Genomic DNA, 15,491 nt, shown 5'->3' with positions numbered 1-15,491 from the left:
TTTTAGCATCACATTAGGAGGTAGCAGTACAGCAAATAAGGTTTCTTCGTGGAATATTTGTGTCAAAGTTTAAGCATTATCCACACACATGAGTAAGTATCCACGTTTTCTACCGTATGCAATGGTACTTCATGTTGGAGAATTATACAAAATTCACAACAGGATGTTCCGAAGTCTTTTAACAGAAGGTATTTGGTAGTTTCCACAGGTGGGTAAGGAACACGTACATACACACTCACACCATTATAACCGTTTCAAGTAAAGAAATGTTTTTTACCTTGGTGGGTTTCTTAATTTCTTTGGCCGATGGCTCTTTAAAAATGACCTTCACGGCATCTTTAGGAAAATATCCAAACTGCAACCCGGCCTGGAAAACACAAAAAAGCGTATCGCTGGGCAAACCCCTAAAGGTACAATGGATGCCATCAGGAGTGCCCGAGCAAGACGGATTGGATCGCCGGTACCGCGGCTTTCTAAACTCCAGTGCAAGGCAATCCCCCACACAGTCCAGATTATTTTTTAATATTTCATATATTTGTATTTTGAGCGAAACGTCGTCAAATGACGATGCTGAATTCAGTCGTGAATAGTGTCAAGCCACCAACGAGGACACTTTTTTGGGTCAGAATTTGACCAACGCGTTAGCATGTACAGATGTTTATAAACGTGACCATCTGTGTCGGGTGGTGGAGGGAAAATTACACGAATTTTGTCATAAAACTATCGAGCCTAAAACAAATAAATAAAGCATCTTAGGGTGGAACATCTCGTTCACAAGTATCCAGGGTATGCAAATATTTTAACTAGTTCATAACGCCTGTCTTCGCCAGGCAAAAGTTTTCAATAAATATAATAATTAACCTGATATAATTTTTGACAATTTTTATCTACGATCAGACCACTAACAACTACTCCAAAATAAAACATTTCCGTGAAAAAACTAAAATTGTTGACGTTTCAATTCGATTTTAAAGACGTATCCGTCAGAAAACGCTCAATTTAAAGACTCCATAATTTTTTCACTAGAAAGAACAAACATTTATTAACTTAATACTCTATGAGGGAAAGCTTTCCTATCTTTTACCGTTTTTGAAATATTCAGATTTGAACACAATAAAATGTGTATGTTTTTTCGTTCAAACCTGCTTGAACCATAAATTTAAAAAAAAAGCAATAAATTACAAAAAATATTCTCGATTTCATTTTATTTGCTGATTAACGCTTTATTAAAAGAAAACCCGCAATATTATATTTTGAACGGTTTCTGAATGTTATGCACAACATTTTTATGGGGCACTTAAAATCGAAATTTGGGGGCTTCAAAATAAAAAATTCTCAGATTTTCTAATTTGCCCTGTTGTTTGTATCCTAAAAGCTACCCAAGTACCAAACTTTAGCATTCTACCTTGTCGGGAAGTACCCGATAGGCTTTTGGGACATACAGATTAAGGTCTTCATTTATATACATAGATGCATTTCTATTAATCATCACCAGATGTGCAGGAAGTGCCTGCTTGCACATGGCGTGCATGTTGGCCACGTTTGTGTCTTACCCTCTATGAGCCTGTTGGGGTGTTCGCTTGTCCGCGTGTTAGCTTGTTTGAGTGCTCGCACGTGTTGGCTTATGTACATCTGGGGGGGTGTTTGCAAGTCTGCGTGTAAACACGTATTGGTTTGTGCGTGTCGGCTCGTCTTTCTTGGCTTGTGTGTGTTGGCAGGTGTGTGTGCATGTGTTGGCGTGTCTGTGTTAGCATTTGTTGGCTTGTGTATATATTGGTGTGTGTATTGGTGTGTGTGTGCTGGTGTGCGCGTGCATGTTGGTTCATCTATGAGTCAGCGCGTGTTGCGCGATATACGTGTTGGCGTGTCTGTTAGCAAGTGTTAAATTGCGTACGTGTTGGAGCGCGTGTGTGTGCGCGCGCGTTGCCGTGTGTGTGCATGCACGTGTTGGCGTACCGATCCGGCCCACAGGTCGTCCCTCCGGCCGGCCAGCATGTGGTAGACATAGAGCACGTCCCCCGTACGGAAGCTCACAAAGTGGCAGTCGCGTGCGTCGTAGTCGCGCACTGCCTCCACCTTGTAGAGCCACACTGCAGCCACGGGGAGGCCACGGGGAGGGTATGAGCATGGGGCACGGGCATGGGGCATGGGCATGGGGCACGGGCATGGGGCACGGGCATGGGGCACGGGCATGGGGCACAGGGCATGGGCTTGGGGCACGGGACGTGGGCACACTCCAAGACAGACCGAGCAACTGGAGCAGCCCAGTGCTAGCTATACCCATACAAAATTAAAAATAACAGCGATTTCCTGCTGAAATGGGCATTCAGGAAGTGCTGATCTCTTGTTGACCAAGCCTGAGCCAGCAGTGGAAATTCCCTGTTCCTATTGGCGGGGGCAAATCTATGATATCTAAAAAAGGTAACTATGTTATCGGTCCCAGAGAGATGATGGGTTGAGCCAATCCCCCCAATCAGGATTTTAACTTGTGACCTCGCTCAACCCCGCTGAGCCACCTCGACACTCCACGACTTCACCAAGAGCATTTGTCCTCGTGCTAGTCGACAGTGACATCACGATGCATCGCGCCATCTCGTGTGGCTCGAAGCGTAATGCTATTTGGGCGCTAATAAAATAATTTCGAGGGCAGCTGCAAGTTGCAAAGCGTTTCTCATGGGGGCTAAATCGATTCCCGTGGTGCTTTTTCGCCAAACCGCACGGTCCTCTGCTGCCCACCTCATAACCGCACAGCCTATAACAAACCTGTAATGCATGACGGTGCATCAACGTCACTCTTTGGGGCTAGAAAAAGGTTGCACACACAGGAAGACAACCTGACGATGCAGACAGTGATGAGAAGGAAACTGGCACTATACGGACACGTATGTGGGATGGACAACAAGAGGACATTTTTTTCAAGCGTTGCTGTTCGGAAAATGGACCGGAAAGAGAGGAAGACCGAACTGAGAGTGGCTTCTTGACGACTACATCGCAAGAGATTGGTGACAGCGTATTGGCACAAGGATCGTGGAAACAAATAAAAAAAACGTGCAGTGGAACACCAACAACGGGTTACCTGCCCATGGATCGTAATGATGATGAATGCATGACGGTCGCTCACCCAATCACTAACCAGCTTCAGATGGATGAGATCGGGTGCATTATGTGTGATGTGGCCATAGCGTTAGTTTAATAATGCCTAATAGTGTACAAAAGAAGAAGAGAAAAAAAATCAGTCTCTGCCAGCTGTGCACACAAACGAAGGAATGTGTGTGTACTTCAAGTGTACCGCTTCAACCTTCCTATCTATCCAACCATTGGCATATCCGCTTGAGTGAGATAAGGCAATATTTGTACAGTATAAAGTGCGTCAATAAATACAATCAGCAGCTGCACTTTGGAAAAGCACACACTGGATGTGTGAAAGCGGCCGTTATTGATGTTGGCAACAAGACTGCACATCAAGAGCACGATAAAAACAGCACCAGTTTGTGCGATACAGGAGAAATTGCGGCAGACCAAAAAATAAAACAAACCACTCGTCCAATTTCCGTCTGCTTTAATTTTCGCTGCCGCGGTGGAATGGCTTGCACACAATCCAAAGGTCGCCGGATTGTTCTCACGGCACCACTGCCCAGCGGCAATCTACGTGGATGCACCGTTACACGGTGAATGAGGGTCATCGCCACACGTGTGGCGAGATGCCACGACTACGCTCCCGGGTGAGGCTTGCCCGGGGGTTAAACAGCGGAATAATGAAAAGTAATAATTTTAAAAAGCCACTCGTAACGAGCTGCGCAGGAGCAGAGGGCTCCCAGTTGCGGGCCTCCGGCATCTCGTCGCGGTGTGCTCGACACGGCCGCGCCAGCTGCTGCCGTTCGTCCTTTATATTTCATCGCTGAGAAGGAACCGATAAGAGGCCTCCCACCCCCACCGACCCCCACCCCGAGTGGGCATGCAGGAAAAGTGATATCTGCGGAAACTAAAAACGGGCGATCGAGCGTTGGTCGGAACGCTCGCTGCCGAGATGGAAGTACAGTTTGAGATCTACTCCATTCAAAGAGGTGGTAAAAGGCACTTTCATTTCTAGCCAGTAGTCAAGTGAAAGAGCTATAGCCATTGCTGCCAACACGCTCACATCGACAGCGCTACTTGTTCAGTAGCGCCGTATTCGAGGAAAACTTAAAGAGCCTTTTATCATTTCACTGCTGGATGAGGGCATTTCCGTACATTCTGGCCATGAAAGTTTGTTCGGCCATACATCACCTCTCTGGTCAGGGCAGGTAGGAGAAGGGGTGGCAGCGTGCCAGGACAGGTTGAGATATCTCATGCCACAGGTGTTATAGCCGTGGCCGGGAATCAACACCTGGTTGTTAGGTTCATAGTGCACTGCGCCAACCCCTGCACCACCGTATTAAGAGTATATATATGTGATGTATTGCGTGTGGAAATCAATCTTGTACACATTGGTTGGGAATTAACTGAAGACACGCATGTTCAGGCCCTGCCGGCCTTCATAGGTGCTCGCTCACAGCACGTGTCCCTACAGTCGGTCAAGGCTATTCTCGGGGGATCTTTGTGCCTGTCTGGTGTATAATTAGACAAGCAATGATGTAGCAATAATACAGAGGCAAATACTGGACTCTCAATGTTCCATAGAATGTCTACTAAATAAACATGAGAGAATCGGTGATTGGAATTGTCAATAGTTAACATCTCGCCACAGTGGCAAGATGTTAACTCCCTTGCCTGGTATGCAGGTGGTCGTGGGTTCAATCCTGACCTTGACACCTGTATATTTGGAATGCTCTCCCCGTGGTTGTGGAGATTTTTCTCCGGGTCCTCCGGTTTTTCCCTTCACATTTAGAATCAACATCACGCGTTTAGACTATTTGGCCACTTCGTTGAGCTATTATTTGTCCTGGATTTGAAGTTTTCGTGACTGCAAGGATCCGTACGCTTTGGTTCTTTCGGTAGTCATGTAGGTGAAAATAAAAAAGTGAAAATATTTTTTTTATTTTTTTTTTATTTTTCATCTACGTAACTTTAACGAAAGAAGCAAAGACTATTATTTGTCGCCAGGCCGTTTCTGACAAAGAGCTATTTACCTGCTAAAATAAAAATAGTTTTAGCTCTTATAGTTTTGAAAAAACAAGAATAGGTTTTGCCCTTTCTGGCAATAAAACAGGTGTTGAGATGTTAAAACACCAAATCGAATTTTTTTTTCAAGGAATCACGTCTGCATTAACCACACGTACTTGTGGTGAACATGCAAACAAAAAACATGCTCTGATAATGTATGTCATTGTCTTTGAAACTGATTGTCCGACACCAGAGACATCCTTCTTTATGGCCTAGTCTCACCAGTGTCAGATCAGAGAACGCCAAAAGATGAACGGGACAAAGACAATGTAATAACAGGGCATTTATATACCTATGGTAAAACCTATTCTTATTTTTTCATACTTTGATACTGCAAAAAGGTCTCATTTTATAGTTTTATTTGAAATTCAGTATTAAGTAATCTTATTCCCACACTCCCTCAGGCATAAACAAACAAGTTAATTAACTGTGGATCAAAGAACAAAAAACGCAGTGTACAGGTACGAAAAAATAGCACTGGAGGCGCATGCTAAAGGTTGTGAGTTTTTATTCAGTTCATTTAATTGAAGGTGACATGCAGCCTCCATGGAAATACTACAAGTAAATTGTACCGCCTAACACAGGCGTATGCCGACTCAGACTTTTTGTACAATTGACAAGACGTTAAACTTTCAGACTCACGACAGAACAACGCCCTCGATCGAGGTATCGACGGGACTTAAATGAGTGCAGGGCATTGCTCATCGTCTAAAGTGGAAGTGGTAAAAATTCAACGTTTCTGTGGCAAGGTCAAGTCCTCCCAAATGGACAACCACAGTCATCGTTCTACAAAGTAGCACTCAAAGTACGTTGATAATCTCTCAAGTTGGAAACTTTATGTGACTGAGCAAACGCGCAACTTAAACACACAGGCTGATATGCCAAATTCATTCTCACTTTAATTATTCACGTGAAAACCATAATGATTTAATTACAGCCCTTTGTCAATCCACTTCTGCATTAAGGTCTCCCCATACAGAGTCAGTCATATGGGGTTGCTTAACCATACTTCACCACGCTGGTCGGTGCAGGTTGGTGAAGGTGACACCCCAGGACTATTTTGAACAGCACTTGCCACCAGCCTTGTTAAAAATATCTAAACTAGGTTTTCGATACAGAAACTTTTTGGGTTTCTGTTCGCTCGATCACCCACATGAGACCAGTGTAAGTCATTCTTATTCCATTCCTAGAACGAATAATTGCTTTCTTAAACAAGGAAGTACCATTGCCGTAACGAGGCAGGCACACTGGTAGATTTCGCTGCAATGTCAAGATTTGTCAACCACTTCCACATCACCCACTCCACCCTGTGCACCCAGCCGTCACTCAAACGCCACGCAGCACAGAGGAATGCGCTGTTCTCCCAGGTGCCAACGTGTCAGTCCCACCGCCACGCTGCAGGTGATGTCACACGCCTGGTGGAACCACACCTACGACGGTGATGCTTGAAAAATTTACCGATGCGGTCATTAAAAAAAAATAATCGTCCACTCGAGCATTCCCCACAAAAAAGGTCACTGCACGGTAGCGTACTACTAACGCACACGCGCTGCACATGCACAGCCCTCATGGCGAATCCACTGCTGGATGAGGGCCTCGCTACGCCGTGTGCAGGTCGAGGAAATGATATGTGACCGCACTTCATCACACCGGTCAGTACAGGTTGATTAAGGCAGAGAGCACAGCAGTGGTAGAATAGTGCAATACAATAATGGATTTTGTGGCACTGTCCGCGAGTGACAAGATAGCCCCACAGGAGCCTATAACACCTGGCCATCCCTGCTGGTAACGCATCCAAGCACAAACCAGGCTGAGGCATGCTTATCTTCCGATACGACGGGATATGGATGGTGCATTCCGAGTGATTTGCCCAGTAAGCCTACTACCAATGTGGCATCATCAAACGTGTGCATCGCATAATGTACTGCATTAAACACATACATGCAGGCATTCTGGTGTATAGTTTGGGCTTGGGTGTGCACTGTGGCAGAGCGTTTAACTCAAAATCAGAAGGTTGCGAGCTCAAATTCCAGCAAGAGGTTGACTGTACATTACTGTTTGGATTTTACATCGCATCCAAATGCAACCGCATAAAAAGAGTTTGACACGCATCACAGGCGAAAAAGGAAATAATATTATTTTAAATAGAAAAAAGTAGGTAATTCAACCGGGGCATGGTGTAAACAGCACGGGAGGCTGAGGAAAGGAAATGCCAGACCTTGGAAGCAGCAAGAAGAGAAGGAGCGACCTGCTGCTGAGCGAAAATTGACGCTGGCGCCGACAAACCCTTGGTTGCTGGATGGAGTGTGTGCCAGGTTCGATTCCCGCTCACGGCCAACACCGGTGACGATTAATTATCTGAACCCGTCCTGGGCCTCTCCTAGATCGACTCAGCCTCAAATGAGTACCTGGTGCGGTGTGTAAAAACACCACCACTGGGGAGACAAAGGCGGTCGGGCATGGTGTTGGCCACCCACCCCCTCGTGTAGCGTGTCGGCCTTCATAGGTGCTCGCTAACAGCACTTCGCTACACGGGAGATCTTTGTCTTTGCAGGGGAGTAGGGTTAGATGAGAGGGTAGAGGCAGGCAGGGGTGAGTCCTTGGAGGATCTTATGAATAGTGAGATATTGAAATTGTTTTGAGATTGTATTGGGAGCCAGTGGAGGGATTGCAGTATTGTGGTGATATGGTCACATTTACAGGCACGGTTGGGGAGTGTTACAGCCGCTTTTTTTTATCATCTGCAGTTTTGGAGTGGCGGATTTGGGGAGGCGATCAAGGACAGTTTTACAGTCGCCATCTGAGATGTGATAAGGAAGGGTTGGGCGAGAGTCTTGGTTGGAGCTGGGGAGAGGAAGCAGTGGACGCGGGAGATGTTGCGTAGCCGGAGATATTAGGTCATGTCGAGTTGCCGTATGTGGATAGAGAATGAAAGCTCAGGATCAATGGACTCCCAATGTTTCACGCACTCTTTGCAAGTGTAACGTCAACAGAGTTTAGGGGGAGCACGCTCAAATGGGAGTCTACTATATATCTATCGATGAGGAGGTCTTAAGTATTGTCATCATTTAGCCAAAAGTTACGAACAATAATGCAAAATGAGACCACATCAATGTGGGATCTCAGACCGGACAGTGAAGTTTGGATTGTGGCGTCGATGGGGCTTAAGATCTGGGTGTCATCAGCACAGAAGTTACCGTCAATCTTGAAGCGGGGGATGATTTTGCCAAGTGATAGGAGATACATCGAGATGGGTTAGTAGCCCAGGATAGAACCTACTCAGCCCATCATCATCATCATGGGGTAGAGAAAACAATTTAGTGGGAAATCTACAGCTATTGCTATACTGGCCCCTACCATAGAAATATGGAATTTCCATCACAAGCGGTGGCCCACCAAGGGAGACGAGCATCAGACAGCGCTTGTTTGAGAAGGGACACTTCTTTGAATTGACTTTTGTACACACTGTCTGTATCCTGATACAGTCAATTACTACCAGTCCCGCTCCCACTGTAAACATGACACCAAACAGCAAACTAATGTCTACCTGTGCCGCACAGAAAACCACTTCACCAGGCCCAAATTGTAAAAGATTTGTTTTTATATCTACTTAAATGGGTCTATACAAAATGTTTTACTGAAAGGAAGAAACAACCTGGTGATTAGGAACACATGATCCTATTATTTACTAGTCGACGTACACAGCTTACACTGTCAAAGAAAAAGATCCCCCGTATAGCCGTTGACAGACTGTTGGGGCAAGTGCTGTAAGCTTACACTGTACACACTAAAACATAAGCATAAGATGCAGAATGATTGAAAAACATTTTTAAAAAATCACTTTCACGAGTGCTTTTAAAACCTCACCATGGGCAACCCAAGATGAGCTAAATCTAATTTTGCATTGACAATATTCAGTGGAAATGTTCAGTATTCCTAGGGTTTTAATAATGAGTGAGGAAACAGGGCAGTCAAGGTGTGTGTGTGCGCGTGCATTGCGACTGAAGTTGCTGCTGGAACATTCAGAGATGGTTTCGAGTCACGCGAATTGCATCGCCACCTTGATTAAAATGCATGCTCACTGTTTTATAGGTGACAGTTAAAAACAAAGCCTACTTTGAAATTCGCCCTGCCTTAGCTTGACAGCATCTTGGGATGCTCGTATAATTAGACGACAAATACATTCAGAATGCGATGAAAGGATTTCAAAATGTCTAGAGGCAAAGTTCCTCTGAGCTACACGGCCAAGGGCCCAACGTGTACTTCCACTGTCTCCTTGAATTATAGCAAATTAAGTGTAGAGACAGCTCACAACACCTCGTCTATCCCTAACCACGGCTTGCTTTTGCATTATTAATCTTCAATCTGCCAACTGCAAGTGGCACAAGCCTGCAATCCAGTGACTTGGCAGCAGAGTTGGTGGATAATTCATGGAGTACATGGCTGGATCCATTGTCTGAAAGGTAACAAGGCAGTACAGCAAGAGCTCTACAATAGTTTGTTTTCTATTTGTGTATTGTTTTCGTGTTTATTGCCTGGGGCATCACAGGATGAGGCATTAAAGCGTTATGGTAACGATAACAAAAAAACAGTTTTATCCACGATTGGATTAACATCGTGTTATCAGCAGCATGCAATGAGATAAAGGCATCAATATTGATGGACTCTAACAGAGCAGTGTATTGCTTTGTGTTCGCAAATAGGACTCTACCTGGCAGCTATGTGCCTACCAATGGATATTCCCTGGCATATTCTAGCTGCAAGTACATGTGGTGAGTGACAGCTTTGCGGGTCAACATGCATCCATTTTTCTACCTAATATTTTATTCCAATGTGTTTTTTACAATTGTGTTGTCATCATGTGAAAGAGCAATAGAACTCTGGCCAAGCAGCACATTAACTCTGTGTTACAGAACAGCCCATGGAAGGAGTGATCACAGAACTACCTTCAAACGTGAGCTAATTACCTGCACTAAGGGAACCTGTACTTTTCCAGACGACCTAATGCAGAGATTCATATTATTGGTTCTTTCGGTAAAGTCACATAGAAGGGAAATAATCAATAATAAAAATTAAAGTATACAATTCTCACGACGTTCTGATTGCAACACAAGCAATCATCATCAGGTGTGAAAACTACATCAATAATATTTTTTTCCAAATTTTCTTGCTGTGGTTTTCACACCTGATGATGATTGCTTGTTGCAATCGAAACGTCGTGAGAATGGCATAGTTGATACTTCTCATACTCCGGGCTGAAATATCGCTGTATTAAAACACCCAAATGTAATGCATCATGTCGACTGGGTGGAGACCATTAACTCCGGAGGCTTAAGAACGCGGTTGAATCACGTGTGACCGCGCGGATTAAAATCCAGGCTCTCCGGGATGGCAGCTCAGTGCTCGGACCCGCTGGGTCACCCGGTCACCACTGCCACAGTCATTATAAGTCGTCCAACTTGGTTGCAATGTTTGAAGAGATTGTTAAGCATGAAGAAACAGACGTAACTCAAAGTACCGGTATTACATTCACGACTTGTTAAGAAGATAAACAAGGATATATCTTGGTGGTGTCAGCATGAAGAGGACCTTAATGCATTCGTTCATTGGTAATGTTTGGTGGCTGTGGTGGTTACTTAAGAATGGTTAGTCACAGATTGACCTTCGATTACCTGAAAACAATAAATATGCCAAGTAATTGTCCTCCTTGGACACATTTGGAAGCGTAATTTTGTACATTCAATGGTGTTTCACGGAATCACTGTGCCCATTCCTTCCACCCTCTAATGTGCATGCACAACCTGTTAGATGACGCGACGCAATATACAACTGTCGGTGGGATTATTGCTCGTCCAGTACTTAAGAGGATTAAAAGTAAACCAGATTAACATATAATATTAAACCACCATTGCCACGGTTTTGGTATATTCGAAATCACATCTAAGCAGATGACAATGTGACTTTTACATTAAATTATATATTGTAGAATTTAGCAGTGTATATGCGAGTGGTGGCACAGTGGCACTCTAAATCTATCTACCCAAGTTCGATTCCCGACCATGGCCAACATTCGTGGAAAGCGATGTGTGTCTCCGCCTTGGGTGGCGCCCCTTCACCAAACCCGCACACTCACCAGAATGGGGAAGTATGACCAAATAACCCTCACGGCTGACATGGCGTGGGGAAACCATTCACCTGGCAGTTGCACGACAAAGGGTTATAAATATGACATTTTGACGATGCTTTATGATTGACAATCGGAAGGTTCCCAGTTCGAAACCCAAATCAGTTGTTACATCTAATCAACAATCTGTATAGGGCCAAGGGGTCGGCACCTTGTGCCTCCGACTCTCGTGCGGTGGCTCTTTAAGGACTGCTGCTTCGTGGTGTTATTTATTAAGGACCACACCGTCTCGGATTCACCACACACTGAATTGCGGCTCTTGAATTTTTTTACCGAATTATTTTGTTTGCCGACTCCTGACCATTGGGAGTTCAGTTCACCACAGGGGTCAAGTTCACCATGGGAGTCCAGTTCACCACGGGAGTCCATTTCACCATGAGAGTCCATTTCACCATGAGAGTCCAGTTCACCATGGGAGTACAGTTCACCATGGGAGTACAGTTCACCATGAGAGTACAGTTCACCATGAGAGTACAGTTCACCATGGAAGTCCAGTTCACCATGGGAGTACAGTTCACCATGAGAGTACAGTTCACCATGGGAGTCCAGTTCACCATGGGAGTACAGTTCACCACGGGAGTCCAGTTCACCACGTTAGTCCAGTTCACTATTGGTGTCCAGTTCACCATGGGAGTCCAGTTCACCATGGGAGTTCAGTTCACCATTGGGAGTCCAGTTCACCATGGGAGTACAGTTCACCACGTTAGTCAAGTTCACTATTGGTGTCCAGTTCACCATGGGAGTTCAGTTCACCATGGGAGTCTATATCTACAGCTGCTCAACCCGAGCCAGTAGTAATGTATTGATATTTGAATTACCTTTGTAGAGTTCGCCTTTTGGCGTTCTCTGGTCCAACACTGTTGAGACGAGGCCACAGAGACGGCCGTCTCTCGTGTACCGTCAATCAGATTCAAGGACAATGCGCGTGTGGTGAATGCAGACTTGATACCTTGCAGTGAGCGTGAATTGTTGTCAAGTCGTGTGTTCTATAAGTTAAGCCTGGGCATCCCAGGGCTGCAGGGCAGCAATCGTGTGCGTGTGTGGGGAGCGGTAGTCTATTGGTCAGCGCACTGACCCAGTTCCCACTCACGGCCAACACTGGCGACGATTATCTGAACCGGTCCTTTGGCCTCCCCTAGGACGACTCAGCCTCAAATGAGTGCCTGGTGCTGTGTGTAAACATCGCCAATGGGGAGACAAAGGTGGCCGGGCGTGGTTCTGGCCACCCCATGTGTTTCCGTGCCGGCCTTCAAAAGGTTCTACTCGCTAACAGCACTTGCCCCAACACTCTGTTGCAGGCTACACGGGGGACCTTTGTCTTTGCCAGGAAGAGGGCGCGCGTGTGATGACCACGTTGCATCGCCGACGTGTAACTCGTATGGAGGAGCGGTGGCGCACGCGTTAGCGCACACCCGCGCTACGAATCCTTCGCACCCGAGTTCGATTCCCTGCCACGGCGAACATCAGCGTCGAGTGATAACTCAACAGGGTCCTGCAGTAACCTCCCCCCCACCACCACCTCCAGCCCTTTCACCAACAAACACTGACAGGCGTGGTGAAGTATGGTCAAACACCCCCCCCCCCATGCTTTGACACAACGACTGAACACAGAGGACCATGAGCCTCCATTACAAAACTCCACACGAACGTGTACAGTACTGTACGTACAGTGCACTGTATTCACTGTACATACAGTCCATTGTGTATACAGTGCGTTTTGTGTACAGTACACGGCGTGTACATTCTAACAAAACTTTTTTTAATAAACTTTAAAAGTGCTGCAATTAGTGCTACGATTGCTTACGTATTCCAAGGACGTCGTCTAAATCGTATTCAGGTGACGGCTTGCAAACAGCTTCTCTTGCACAAGGAATAAACACGTGGCGATAGGGGGTTGTTTCTTTATTAAAAGGGCCTTAATTGGCCTTGGCCTCACACTTGTTAAAGAAGCTACTGAGTGAGATAAACAAGACGATACACAACCATAAAGCCATCGTGATAAGGAAAGTCGGTGGCACTCATTCAACACACCACTCATTAAGGCGAAACTGGCGATTAAATATATACACTACGATACACTACTATACACTAATATACACTACACTATACACTACACTATACACTACTATACACTACACTACACACTACTATACACTACACTATACACTAAACTACACTATACACTACACTATACACTCCTATACCCTACTATACACTACTAAACCCTACTATACACTACACTATACACTAATATACACTACACTATACACTACTATACACTACACACTACTATACACTACACTATACACTAAACTACACTATACACTACACTATACACTCATATACCCTACTATACACTACACTGTACACTACTAAACCCTACTATACACTACACTACGATACCCTACTATAAACTACACTATACACTACTTAACCCTACTATACACTACACTATACACGAGTATACACTATATACTACACTACTATTATACACTACACTACTATACACATTATACACTAGTATACACTACACTATCATACCTGTAAACCTATACGGCTTACCTCGTATTATTGTACAGGAAAATTTAATTTTCAGGTTCAATACGATTTACAGTCGTTTCAACACGGACAAAACATTTTTTTTTATCTGATTGTTTGTGTTTCTGCTTTGTGATGGGTCTTTGTAGGATGAACGTTGATATTTATAATGACACGGGCTGACTAAAACGGTCTGAATTGATCTGTAATAAGTTAGGCACTGATAAGGGGTTGACAGGTTTGTGTATTCCCTCCAGCATTAAACAAACACCTGTAACAGGATTCTCATTATCACTGCTCCTACGATCAAAGCCTCCTGTAATATAAACTAATTTGTATCATCACACGTGTGAATTGTTATCCAATGCGGGGGGGGTGGTGTGTGTGGTATGGATCGAGAGCTATCGTGTGAAAGCCACTGCCAAGTGAAAGTCGCAGCGTGTGTCTGTGTGTGTGTGTACCGAATGTATACATCGTCTAGGACTTCTATTCAGAGTGACGGCAAAACACTTTCAAGGGGGGTTAGATGCCAATCATGAACGCTGACCGCAGTGAGGGCTTTTAACTTTGACGAAGCGTGGTTGTGTGGCCACAATCTCGTAACCTCTGTGGGTCTCCACGTGTATTTGTGGGTCTACGTTTGTGAGTTCTCCATGTGTTGTCTCTCTCTCTCTCTTGCGACGTACATCATTACTCTTGAGTCTCCAGGGATTGCTAAACGCGTGTGGTCACGGCAGCTTCGGTGCTATCGACGAGCGCCTGTTCGTCCCGGACACAAAGCGACACCTTTGCAACTTACTGCTGCAGTCTTCATCCCCGCACACCTTGATGTCGGACAACAGCTGCTCGTCACCTCCACGTGTCCCTCCTTCTCCTCCGCACACCGCCGCCGCCGCCGCTAACGCGAAAGCGATGCAGAGAGGCGAGAGGGCCACCATGCCGTAATCCTGTTGCTTGCTCGCTGCCCCCCTCACCCAGACGTGGACTTTGTGGTTTAGAAGATGGAGAGAGCAAGAAAGAAAATAAGAATGCGTTTCAGGAGAGAAACATCCCTTTAAGAGGCACCCAGCAACTCGGCTTCCACACACCACCCACCCCCAACTAGCGCGGCCACACACACAGACACACTGACACACACTGACACGTGCGCGTGTGGCAAGGCTGCCTGCCGCTCCCGCAATGCACGAGAAGCAGCAGCAGCAGGGTTACCCGGATGTGGGGTGGAGAGCGGGGACGTGGAGGGGGTGGGGAGGGGTGGAGGGGGGGGAGGTGGGAGGGGAGGTGATGGAGTGAGGAGGAGGTGATGGGGGGGGTGATGGGGGGTGGGAGGGGAGGAGGAGGTGATGGGGGAGGGAGGAGGGGGAGGTGATGGGGGAGGGGGAGGTGATGGAGGGAGGAGGAGGTGATGGAGGGGGATGGAGGGGAGAAGGAGGTGATGGGGGGGGTGGGAGGGGAGGAGGAGGTGATGGGGGGGGGTGGGGAGGAGGAGATGGGGGGGGGGTGATGGGGGGGGGGGTGATGGGGGGATGGAGGGGAGGAGGAGGGGGGAGGTGATGGAGGGAGGAGGGGGAGGTGATGGAGGGGTTTGGAGGAGGAGTAGGTGATGGAGGGGTGGGAGGAGGAGAAA

General features: G+C 46.1%; 1 protein-coding gene across 2 annotated transcripts in view; it reads right to left on the bottom strand.

Moving 5' to 3' along the window:
* The window catches only part of LOC144729603 (uncharacterized), a 63,595-nt gene extending 48,525 nt beyond the window's left edge, over window positions 1-15,070 (bottom strand). For both annotated transcript variants that reach the window (XM_078609974.1, XM_078609975.1), the window contains exons 1-3: window positions 14,664-15,070; window positions 1,957-2,090; window positions 278-367 (exon numbers count right to left, since the gene is read on the bottom strand). In XM_078609974.1, coding sequence (XP_078466100.1) covers window positions 278-367; window positions 1,957-2,090; window positions 14,664-14,802 — 363 coding nt within the window. In that variant the 5' untranslated portion in view covers window positions 14,803-15,070. The remainder of the gene's footprint in view (window positions 1-277; window positions 368-1,956; window positions 2,091-14,663) is intronic.
* Between the last annotated feature and the right edge of the window lie 421 nt (window positions 15,071-15,491).

This window comes from Lampetra planeri, chromosome 33 (genome assembly GCF_965212315.1).
Source record: "Lampetra planeri chromosome 33, kcLamPlan1.2.h2, whole genome shotgun sequence".
Taxonomy (NCBI): Eukaryota; Metazoa; Chordata; class Hyperoartia; order Petromyzontiformes; family Petromyzontidae; genus Lampetra; species Lampetra planeri.
The sequence above is the reverse complement of the archived record's forward strand: the minus strand, read 5'-3'. Positions and strand labels throughout refer to the sequence as shown.